The sequence below is a fragment of the Dermochelys coriacea genome, chromosome 16 (genome assembly GCF_009764565.3).
Source record: "Dermochelys coriacea isolate rDerCor1 chromosome 16, rDerCor1.pri.v4, whole genome shotgun sequence".
Classification (NCBI taxonomy): domain Eukaryota; kingdom Metazoa; phylum Chordata; order Testudines; family Dermochelyidae; genus Dermochelys; species Dermochelys coriacea.
In genome coordinates, this window is record NC_050083.1 from 7,768,941 (window position 1) to 7,781,210 (window position 12,270).

Here is a 12,270-nt window from a genome sequence, read left to right on the forward strand (position 1 = left end):
AATCAAAAATTAGGCTCCCCAATGGCCAGCCATTCCCCAATGGCAAGGGACTGCTCAGAAAGCTGCAAGGGATGCAGTCAAGAGCAAACTCAGTTAAAGCAATTGCTTCCCTGTTACCAATAATGCTTTAGATCTGATTCAGCTGCGACAACGGTAACATATAGGAGCTGCATTCCTAGACCACACATTGTGCTAGGGGCTGTACAACACAGAACAAAAAGATGGTCCCTGGCTAGAGCTGAAAGACCAGGACTTGTACTGGGGCTTATTTCCAGTTCTGCTATGGGCTAGCTGCATGGACTTGGGACAAATCCATTAACTGCTCTGTGCTGAGCTGTAATAAATGGGGCTAATACCCTGCTTTGGAAGGTGCTCGGAGATCCCCAACTGGAAGATGCTTAGTGCAAAGTATTAGTATTAGTGTTAGTGTTAGAGATAGCTGGGAAACATTTCCCCAGTCTGTGGGAGAGAGAGAGTGTAAAAACCCCAAAACCCTCCAATTGGGTCAATCAATAGAAATGCTCTGTTTTGATTTCAACATATTTAGTATAAATTAGCTAACATTTCTAAAAGAACAGACATTCATTTTGAAAATGTTCAAAGGGAGTTTTTGACAACTCCTCAGCTCTCTGCACATCAAGCACATCCCAGAGTTGTACGTGCACAAAATATAAAATTATTCTGTTGAAGGTTTAGCAGTTAGAAACTTGAGTCCTTAATTCACCAGCCTTGTCCTTCCAATGCAGGGACTACATGCTGATGAGGAGACATTCTGAACAAGAAAACAATACTGTACCACGTAGCCCTTATATAGCACTTTTTCTCAATAGATCTTAAAGTGCTGTACCAAGGAGGTCAGTATCACTGTGCCCATTCTAGAGATAGAGAAACTGAGGCAGAGCACAGGGACATTTGACCAGCAGGCTGGTAACTGAGTCAGGACTAGAACCCAAGTTGCTTGATTCCCAGTGTAGTGCACTAAGTGATACCCCAGCTGAACACACATCATGTTAAGAAGCCATTCACTGACCTTAGTCAGCCACGTAGCACTGCCAATGAGGTCACGCTGGCTAGTTACCCTCATTACAATCAAGTCCTAGGCTCCCACCATCACGTAGAATGTCCCACAGCTCACCATTTTCACTCACAGTGAAGGTCTAGTTAAGCCACGGGATGGGAACTCAGGAGATGTGGCTTCAGTTCCTGGTTCCGCCACTGGTTTTTTGTATACCCCTGGTCTTTCTGTGCCTCACTTCCCTATCTGTAAAGTGAGTCCACTGCCACCTCCTATCTCCCACCCTTTGTCTTATGCATTTACATTGTATGAACTTTGGGGCGGGGACTGTCCTACTAGGTGTGTGTGTACAACGCCTTGCACAGCAGGGCTCGAAACTGCAACTGTACTACCCATCCACTTAGAGCTAGGCACTAATCCAGGACCCCAAAGGCCAAGTTCTCTGGGGCCGTGACGATCTCTGCCATGCAGCACCACCTAGCCTAACCCCAGTCTACTTTTGAATGTGCCCATGTATACACACTTAACAACCGCCTGGCGGGCCCCAGACTTGACATCAAATCCAAGCCCTCCTTCTGAACCAGAAAGGAACTCTGCCGCTGGCCCCAAACATTCTGACTCTGCCCCACCCCGCCCCCAACACGCCATGTGGAACATCTCCCGTTCGTTGGTGTGTCTGGAGTGATGTCACCGCTCAGTCAGGAATGAGACCATGTCGCTAGCTTTAAATAAAGCTGGGTTTTATTTATTCTTAGAAGCATATTTTAAACATTTGTATAACATTCTCAATAAAATATCTTGGAAGAGATGGGTTTTGATCCCAAGGAAAGGCACTTTGGGAGGTCCCAAGTGGTTTAGGCTGGGCACCACCCATTTAAAAATAGAAAACAATGGCATCTAAAATACACATGGAGGTTGGAATGTATCTGTAGCAGAGGGCAGGATTGCAAGGCCGGGCTCCTGCTCCATGTTCTGCATTGAAGATCTAAGCAGCTCATTCAGGAGACTTTATACCAGGTGTTTCAACTGTATCTCATGTTTTAAACATCACATTACCTGCATGCAGCTTGTGTGTCTGCTGAGTCCATTCCCCAGCTAGCTACAGGACCCCAGTTCCCCTTAGCGTCAATGGAAGTCTGAGACACAGGTCACCCACGAGAGGTATGGATGTCCCAGTGCGTATTGGGTTATATACCACCCCTAGTGTTCAGCTGAGCTCCTGGCTGGGGGTCCGACTCAATGCACTTGTACAGAGATGCCTGAGAGAGATCTGGAGAAACCCAATTCAGCAGCATCTGCCGTCCCCTGCGTTTGGCCAGGGAACATTTCTGTTCTCCCCAAACCCCCAGCTCCTGAAAAGGGCCCCACAAAGAGCAGAAGTCTGGCAAGTTGGGTTGTGCCCACACAGAGGAGTCATTTGACCGTCTCCACTGAAAGACTCTGGCTAACTCCATCTGAGCTAACTTAGCACCTTTCTCGGAGCTTGGCCAGAGCAGGGCTGGAGCTGGATTCCTGTGCATGCTTCCACCGGTCTTGCCTTTGACAGAAAAACTACAGGGCTCCCCTCTCCTTCGCTCTTGGTGCAAGGACAATAGGATCCACATAACAGTCTGAGGGGGTGGCATTCCACATCTAAGCTTTTGCTTTAAGGTTACTTAATTCCAGAAGTTTAACTTGTTTGCACCAACCCCAAAGCCCAGTGGGGGCAGACAGAGCCAGTGAACCTCCTCTCTCTCTCTCTCTCTCCTCTCCCCCCCACCATGTCAGGAGTTTCCAGGAGAACTTAACCCTTGCAATGCAACACGAGCTAAGCCCACGAGGCATTGGCTTCACACTGGGCACCACTAAGAGACCCTGTTGTCATGTGAAGTCTTAACTACCCCAGCAAAGTCAAATATCCCCAGGGGGCCAGGATGGATTTAGTTGGCATGCTGGGGTAGCACAGTCTCATAAAGGAACAGGGAGATTTATTCCCAGCACACAGATCATGCTGGGAAGAGCATGTAATCTCAGCAAAGCTTTTCCAGAAGAGTTGGATGGCGGGGGGGGGGGGGGAACATAACTAGGGACCCAGTGGGAAAATGAAAGCGAGACACCCCCCCATACTCCCCCCCCATATTTAGAGGTTTTCCTGACTGGCTGGGGGAAAAAAAGGTATGCAGACAAGTTGCATCCATTCCCTCCACAGGAGTAGCTGTCTCTCTCCTCCCTAAGCCATACCTCCACTCTCCTGGGACAGGAAAAAGTATCTTCGGCCAGTCCACCCTCAGTGCAATGAAATTCACCATTGGGTTGATGATTGCCAAGAGCTGGGCATGGTTGTATCAAGACCCCTTTCCCCACTAAGGCACTTGTTTCTCTCACTACTGTTAGGAGATTCTCAAAAACAACAACAAATAGCCCAGCTCACCCCAAGCCACCTCCTATCCAGGAGCTACCCAGCACTCCCCAAAAGCAAGCCCAATGAAAATAAGAGCCCTAAACACACCATCACATGCAGAAGGGAAACGCCGATTAGCAACCAGCCAGAATCCTACAACTTCAGACACTTAAGCCTCCTCCCTGCCAGTCCCTCTCCCCTCCGGTGCAATAGGAGCTTCCATTGTGCAGTTATGTCAAGACTTGCCCTTACTCATCTCTCCTTCTGAACCACGCACCTAGATTTCTGGCCTTCTCCAAGACCTTTAATTCTCTCCCTCAAAAGCCAACTTCCTCTCCATTCCCACCTGAAAAGCTTCCGAATACACTCTTTCACCAACCCTGGTCTTCCAAGGAGGTTTCCACTCTCTCCCCTTACCCCCTCCACATTTTAAGGAAAGAGAAGAAGACAGTCTATCAACAACATTCATGTGGCCATTAAGAGCATTTGTAAACCATCCAGCTAAGCTTGTTGGGCACCATCTTTGGTAGGTTCAAGGCTGCAGGGGGCTTCAAAGGAAAGTGATGAGTGGTGGGGCCACCACTCACTGGGGCTTTGGAGAAACCACATACCAGAAGCGAGGGGAGGAAAGAAAAATAAGTGGCTGGTTCTAAAACTTCAGAGATATATCTCAATTCTCGTTTTTAACTGAACAAGGGAATCAAGCATCCACTAAAGGCTCCCAGGAGCAGAATGGCACTGGATAGCATCAGCCACTTACAGCTCAATCTACGCATGACCAACCATCATCGTCGTCTCTTTCCATGAACACCAGTTCTCTCCCGCAAGCCCGGTGTGAACTCTCAAGTTTACGTCACAGTCTTAACCTGTGTGTATAATAGGGGAAGAGGGATGTGGAGGAGATGGGGATAGTTGAGAGGTATTTGTGGCTCCTTCCATCCCTCAACCGGCCCTACAAGTGGACAATCTTTGGAGCCATCAGCAGAACCCACAGTCAGACCAGCGCATGCAAGGAAGGCCAGGAGCAACAGAGTTCAGGTGCTGCCCTGTATTACCCACACCAACTAGTTCTATTTATTCTTCAGCGATGCACTAATGTGGCCAGAACTATGCAAGCAACAGCCCCATCCTCCGCTGTTGACTCTCCTTCTTTAGGGGCCAATGAGAAAAGATGGATTCCAGTTCGTTTGTGACTCATTTAACCCTCCCTCTGCCAGAGCGTGCGGCAAGACATGTTAAAGTCATGGCGCTGGCTTGAACAGTGCTTAGTAGCAAACAAGGGTCACCTACATTGGCCATTTGGCTTGGGGAAAAGGTACGTCTTTCCTGGCGGAGCAGTGTTCAGCATTCGCAAGGGCAGAGGGTGGGGAGTGCACATTCTATCTAAGCCAAGATCCTGGATGCAGGCTCGTTAGGAGGAGAAATGATCAATACCGGTAGGTGGCCTCTGACTGCAGCCGATGTGCTTGACAAAGAAGTGTGGCATGCAGCATTGACCTCTTTGGTTGGACTGAAATATCAGACGAAGGGAAGGGCTGGATTGTTGGAAGGGGAATGGGAATCCCTACAAAACCCACCCCCTGGGGCATCGGGTGCCCACTGGCATATGCTGTGCAGATGTCCTCAGGAGCTCCTGCCTAGGGGGAAACCCCAGGCATTCCCACAGTCACACTCTTGTTAGTTGATGCAGTAAAGTGTCTTTTCAATAAAGGGAAAACAACAAAATAAGATGGAGCAAAGTGTGCATGTGTGGAGGGGGTGGGTATCCTATGCTGAGCTAGGGTCCTGGGAGGAGGGGCAATGGCTTGGCCCAGCATGGCGGCTTGGTTCTGGCCAGCACACAGCTCCCCTCTAAGTGGGTGTGCAGTTTAGGAGATCTTCCATCTCGGTGGCTCCCCCCACCCCCTTCCCTGGGACGCTGGTGTCCGAAGCCGAGCCTGCTTCAGAAACTGGGAATGTAACAGCTACCAGTGCCAGTGACTGGCCCAGCCTACGAGCCCCCCACCCACCCTCCTGGTGTCACTGACTCCAGTCCACCTTCGGCACACAGCCAACAGGGATCTCGACCGGGGCGGAGGGGTGACCTAGAACTGAGTCTGCACCCCCTCGCTGTTCTCTGTGGACCCCGCGCTGTTCTCTGTGGCCAGCTGGGCAGGCTCCACCTTCTCCACATGGGCCTGGGTGGACACCTCTTCCCCCGTCTCCTTGTCATTGGGTTCGTGGCGGTTCACTTCAACTCCCCCCTCAGCAAGCAATGAGGCAGCTGTCAGGGCAGGTGGCTTGGCTGGAGAGGTGGGCACGGCTGGCTTGGCTTCCTGCTCCTCCACCCCCGGGTTCACTGGGCATGGGGAGCCAGCGTCATGCGGGGCAGAGTGTTCCAAGGAACCAGGGCCTTCCTCGGCCTTCTGAGCAGCTTGCTCCACCCCGCGCTCCTCAGAGCCGCCGCTCTGCTGGACTATTGTACCATTCGTCAGCGGTTCCTTTGCCTCCTCTCTTGCCGGGGCCGGGGCCGGGGTCTCCACACAGAGCTCCTTCACCAGCATCCCCCGTATCCCCTGCACGCTGTCAGGAGAACCCGGTGCAGCAAGGGCAGGGCAGGCCTCCAGCTTCTCCAACCCGAGCTCTTCCTGGGAGACCTGGTGCATCAGCACCTCCGCACTGGCCTCATAGGGCAGGGCTCCCTCGTCGTCGTGGATGACCGACACCACCTGCCTGGCTCTGCGGCGCTTCTCAGCAGATGGGTCTGAGTCCGGCTGGCTGCCGAACTCCTCTCCCCAGTCGATGGGCATGCCCTCGCCCAGCAGGTGCAGGTTGGGGTCACTGTTGTGCATGACCATGCTGTCCCGGTACAGGTTGTGCTTCCTTTGCACCGCTGCCTCCTTCACAGCTGGAAAGGCAAAGACAGGGAGGTCAGGACAGGGCAGGGCAGGGCAGGGGTCTATTTACATGTCAGTAGCAAGCACAGGCCTCATTCAAGATTGAGGCCTCACAATGCTCTGTGTTGTGCACACATATAGCAAGACCTGGTCCCCGCCAGCCTTTCTAGGATTCAGAGCAAAGTACATGCAACGAACCGGTAGGGAGAGAACCTTGCAGTCCAATCTATACCCTGGTATAATTCTCATGCCCACATAGTCTCCATCCACACCTCAGCCAGGCCCTCCTTGATCAGCCAAATTCCTACTTCTGCCCTGGCGGGAGGGTCCTGGAGAAGGAATTTGGCAAAGGTGGGAATGGCCGACAGGGGGCGGGGGGGCACTTCATGCCGAAGGGACAGCGTGGAAGGGTTCAGGGCAGGGTTTGCAGCTGATGAATGGACCAAGCTGGCTCAGCGGATGGAGCGGAGCGCGATGTAGTACGAAGATAACAGGGGAGGGCAGAATCGCAAAGGGCTGGGTGGGGAGCCTGAATTTGATGCGGTGGAGAAACGGGGGCAGGTGGAGGGAATCCAAGAGGGGGTGACGCAGGCAGAGCGATAGGAGTGGAAGATGATCTTAGTCTATGCTTTTCACCTGGACAGGAAGGGCTGTGATCTGAGTGTTGGGGACGCTGGGGAGCAGGCATTTACGGTAATCAAGACAGCAGATGATGCGGGGGTCTGAGAGGCTGGGCTGTCTGGATAGAGGGGAAAAGGACAGATCCTAGAGAAGTTACGAAGGAAGAAGTGGTAAGATTTGGACCCAGCTTAGACGGGTGGCATAAGTGGGCAGAATCAAAGGAGGCCACTGGGCTACGGAACTGAGACATGGAGTAAAGCATTTCGGTGACAGTGCAGAGTGCACATACACTCTCTCCACCATCACCTAGACTCTGGATCCGGAGCAGAGTGGCAAAGTGCTGCAGGAGGAGATGCTCCAGGGGTTGGCTTGAGATGGCTCCCATCACTGTAATGCCCAGAGCCTCCCCAGGGTAAGTGGATGGGCATGCATGTCCAGTCCTTGCCAGCCAGCCCCGTTAGCAGCAGCGTCCCTCAGTGAGCAGAAGGGGAGTAGCAGGATTCACTCAGTGTCTACTGCCCGTTGCGGCAGCCGAGACACTGCAGCCCTTAGGATTTTCCAAACTGGCTAACTGAAGGGGTTAGCCAGGCTTGCATAGGCCCCTTCCCAGCACGGTGAAGGACTGAGCCTGCATCACGTCCTCCCACCCAAATGCGGGCAGCCCTCTCACCCTGCATGATGTCCTTCATGACCGACTGCAGCATGACCTCCTCGTACGTGTTCTCCACCAGGATGAAGTTGTCAAAATCCTCGAAGATCAGTTCCTGGAACTTTGGTAACTCCTGCCCAAAGGAGAAGGCAGATTTCACCTCGCTGGCAGAGATAACCCAAGACTGCCTAGCTGCCCTGTGGCTTTCCAAAGACGACATGCCTTTGAGAGGCAGAGAGCTACCCTTCCCATAAAACCATGGGCACCACTGTTAACCCAGGGATGCCACCAGTTATGGGCCATCTAGCCATAGGAGTTAACCACTAAGTTGAGATTAAACATAGACGCAAAGGGGTGAGGAATTTCAAGATCAGGATGTTACAAAGAGATTACATCTTTGTACACGCACTGGGTCCAATTTTTCATATGCACCGAGGCCTTTTTACACCACTGGCAACGTCAAGCAACATATATTGAGTTGGCTTCCTAATGCTTCCAGAGTGGTGTAAAGGGGCCTTGTTGTAAATGAGAATCAGACCCATACTCTACAGTTGTGGGCAAGGAGCGGGGAGGGAGGAGGGGAATTGTCTCGTTCATGGCAACATATGAAGAGTTTGATGACTCAGCAGGGTTTTTGAAACGTGCCACCAACCCATGCCCACTGGGCTGCTTGGCCTCTTACCCCCTTGCAGGTTGGTGCCAGCTTCTTCAGCAGGAAGGGGATGGTGATCTGGAGCAGGGCTTCCCTGAAGAACTTCTTGCGCACGGTGCTGCTGTCATAGTCGTATTTCTGCGGGATGAGGGGTGCACCGGGGAAAGAGGGAAACAAGGCTGGTTAATGCTTTGGCATCTCGCAGGAGAGGAGGTTACAGAGGAATGGGCCGTTCAGAGGAAGAGGAGAACGTGCAGCTTTCCTACCATTTTACTGAACAATCCTTTCCACAGGAAGCCATTTACACAAGGGGATTTACAGAAGTGTTTTCAGTATCCAACACCAGCCTCTTCGCTGGGCTCAGGAGGCAGCGTGGTCTAGGGGACAGGTCACTGGACAGATTCTGACGGCCTGGGCTCTGATCTGCTGTGGGGCAAGTCACTTCACCTCCCTGTGCCCGATCTCCACTGGGGTTTAGGAACAACTGTGATACTCGGTCCATTTAAAAGTTACAAATGCCGAGTATCGTTCTACACAATGCACTCGCTCCTGCCCTTACCTGCCCCATGGCAGGCACATGGCATGCCTGGGCTTCGAACAGACGCTGCAGGCGCTTTCTTTGTGGCAGATGTTTTTCTCTCCTGTTTAGCATCCCGAGGCCTTGTTGGTGCAGCACAGGCGAGTTAAAACGCCGAACACCTTCACGTTCCAGAGACGGCTGACCTTGCAGGAGCATGCCGCTGCTTTGCGGGCTACCTTACCTTGAGCACCCGTTCGAGGATCCGCTGGATTGACTTGCACAGCTCCTCCTTGCCCAGCATCTTCGCTAGCTCCTGGTGTAGGAGCGTCCCGAACGTGTGAACGGCATCGTCCATTTGCTACAATGAGAAACATCATCAGACGGTGTCCCAAAAGGAGGCCAAGAAACCACGGCAACTTTGGCTGGCTCATGTAGGACATCCAGCAAAGCAATGATGCCAAGGGATGAGCAGAGCAGGCACGGCAACACACCACCACATGGAGACTGGTCACAGGGGCACCTCCTCTATTCCTGAACCTGCACCCGGTCCCCATCTGCTACCCTATCCCACTCACGATTTTGAAAGCACCAAGTTAACCTGCATAAAGGTGTTTTCTTTCCCACCACTAGAGGGCACTAGCAGCACATTTCCCAGAATACAGCGCTGCAATGGTGCATGGGATATCGGTACATAAACTCCTCCTTCCCCTTATGTAGATCTACAAGTGGATTCTTGTCTACACTGGCCCCTGGATACTCCTCCAGGAGCTGTAGAACAACCAGTCCCCTAAATCAGCTGTGCCAGGCTGAATGGGATTCGAGTGATGGAGGTGGGAGCATTCTAGTTCTAGAACGTCTCCCGGTTCTCCACAGGTGCCAGAAAACCTGGTGGAAAGTTACACTGGCTCCTACACAGCTAACCGAGGCTGGCTTCTTTGACCCCGCATTTAGACTATTGCCGGTGGGAGACTCCTCCATGTGAAGGGGAAGAAGAGCATTGAATCAGCGTAGCCCAGGCCTGCCACCCACCCGGCCACCAGCACGACAGTGGCGGATGTATGCGAGGCCTCCCCGTCCCTGTGAGGTTGTTCAGACGCAGACGTTCCCTCCCAGTGGGACACTGAATCGTTTACAGGCACCAGGGCAGAGTCGTGACACGCAGAGTCAATCGCTTGTCCCAAAGAACACAGGTGGCTGTCGGGTCATACGTGCGCCAGGCCATGGGCAGCGCAGTGCTGGGGAGCAAAGCAAAGGGGATGGGCAAGTGACGGTTCTGCCCTTGGGGCGTTGCCATATTCAGAGGAGAAAAACGAAGCCGCTGAAATAAGCTGGTCTCCGTAGCAGTGCTGTGCCCCCGGCCCGGCTGTTAATTTTAACAAGGTGACTCCTTCAAATGAAGGCTCCCGGGACGGGGGAATGGTACAGCCAGACTGAAGCCCAGAGCACACTCCAGCAGGGGGCGCCCATGCAGCAGGACATTGATGACTAGCCCAACAGCCAGGGCAGGGCAGGGCACTGGGAGAACCGGAATTCATAGCCACAGCGACCCATGGCGGCTAGGGCCGAAGACGGCTCCCCATGGGGCAGTGAGCGTAAGGGCTGGTCACCTCTTGAGTTTGGCTATTAACACCCTACCTGTCTCATGAGGATCTGGGCCCTCTGCTTGAATACAGAGGCACTGGATACATCAAATCTCTGTTGAAGCCCCTCCAGTTTCAGCTGGTCCATCTTCTCATAGCAGGATTGCATCTTGACAGGGTGGAAGGCCAGCTGAGAGAGCTTCTCCATGTACTGAAGGACAAGGAGTCACACACACAACTCACTGGCTGTACAGAGAGAGTGCCCTACCTCCTGCCCACTCCCCAAGTCTGCTGAGACCTGGCATCAGACCAGACACCAAGCTTCCAGGGAGCAGAGGACACAAAGCCCAGAAATAGGAATCCTTCCTCAACAGCTCCCATTTAATCTGGGTCACAAGACAAGAGCATTTACAAGTGTCTCCGTGTCCCCGCCCCGCCCGGCTGCACACAGACATGGGTGAGCCTGGTGCAGGAAGATCACCGGCTGTAGGTCACAGGATCAAACCACGGGTCTCTACTGTTAGTACAGGGTGGGAGGCAGGCATGTGGGAGGATACAGAGGGACCCAGCTGGATACAGAGTGATCCCAGGTTTCCGTACGCAGGTGAAATTGGATGCTCTGGATTTTGTTAGACTGACCCATCGCCCAGAGCTTGGGAGGAGAGCTGGGGATTCAGTTCCCACCTTAAGTGGTATGACTGCTCAGAGTTCAAGTATGAAATTACAGAAAAATCTGAGAGTCTCTGGATTAAGTTTAGAAGTGTGGGCAACAAGGGTGATGTCGTGGTGGGAGTCTGCTATAGACCACCGGACCAGCAGGATGAGGTGGACGAGGCTTTCTTCCGGTAACTCACGGAAGTTACTAGATCGCAGGCCCTGGTTCTCATGGGAGACTTCAATCACCCTGATATCTGTGGGAGAGCAATACAGTGGCGTACAGACAATCCAGAAAGTTTTTGAAAAGTGTAGGGGACAATTTCCTGGTGCAAGTGCTGGAGGAACCAACTAGGGGCAGAGCTCTTCTTGACCGGCTGCTCACAAACTGGGAAGAATTAGTAGGAGAAGCAAAAGTGGATGGGAACCTGGGAGGCAGTGACCATGAGATGGTTGAGTTCAGGATCCTGACACAAGGAAGAAAGGAGAGCAGCAGAATACGGACCGTGGACTTCAGAAAAGCAGACTTTGATTCCCTCAGGAAACTGATGGGAGGATCCCCTGGGAGAACAACAAGAGGGGGAAAGGAGTCCAGGAGAGCTGGCTGTATTTTAAAGAATCCTTATTGAGGTTACAGGGACAAACCATCCCGATGTGTAGAAAGAATAGTAAATATGGCAGGCGACCAGCTTGGCTTAACAGTAAAATCCTTGCTGATCTTAAACACAAAAAGGAAGCTTACAAGAAGTGGAAGATTGGACAAATAACCAGGGAAGCGTATAAAAATATTGCTCGGGCATGCAGGAGTGAAATCAGGAAGGCCAAATCACACCTGGAGTTGCAGCTAGCAAGAGATGTTAAGAGTAACAAGAAGGGTTTTTTTCAGGTATGTTAGCAACAAGAAGAAAGTCAAGGAAAGTGTGAGCTCCTTACTGAACGAGGGAGGCAACCTATGACAGAGGATGTGGAAAAAGCTAATGTACTCAATTCTTTTTTTTGCCTCTGTTTTCATGAACAAGGTCAGCTCCCAGACTACTGCACTGGGCAGCACAGCATGGGGAAGAGGTGACTAGCCCTCTGTGAAGAAAGAAGTGGTTCGGGACTATTTAGAAAAGCTGAACGAGCACAAGTCCATGGGGCCGGATGCGCTGCACCCGAGAGTGCTAAAGGAGTTGGCGGATGTGATTGCAGAGCCATTGGCCATTATCTTTGAAAACTCATGGTGATCGGGGGGAAGTCCCGGACGACTGGAAAAAGGCTAATGTAGTGCCCATCTTTAAAAAAGGGATGAAGGAGGATCCTGGGAACTACAGGCCAGTCAGC

General features: G+C 52.2%; 1 protein-coding gene across 1 annotated transcript in view; it reads right to left on the reverse strand.

Moving 5' to 3' along the window:
* Positions 1-1,734: 1,734 nt before the first annotated feature.
* NIBAN2 (niban apoptosis regulator 2) overlaps positions 1,735-12,270 on the reverse strand; it is a 100,701-nt gene continuing 90,165 nt past the window's right edge. Inside the window, exons 10-14 of the mRNA XM_038374885.2 lie at positions 10,349-10,504; positions 8,955-9,071; positions 8,224-8,331; positions 7,563-7,674; positions 1,735-6,282 (exon numbers count right to left, since the gene is read on the reverse strand). Coding sequence (XP_038230813.1) covers positions 5,480-6,282; positions 7,563-7,674; positions 8,224-8,331; positions 8,955-9,071; positions 10,349-10,504 — 1,296 coding nt within the window. The 3' untranslated portion in view covers positions 1,735-5,479. The remainder of the gene's footprint in view (positions 6,283-7,562; positions 7,675-8,223; positions 8,332-8,954; positions 9,072-10,348; positions 10,505-12,270) is intronic.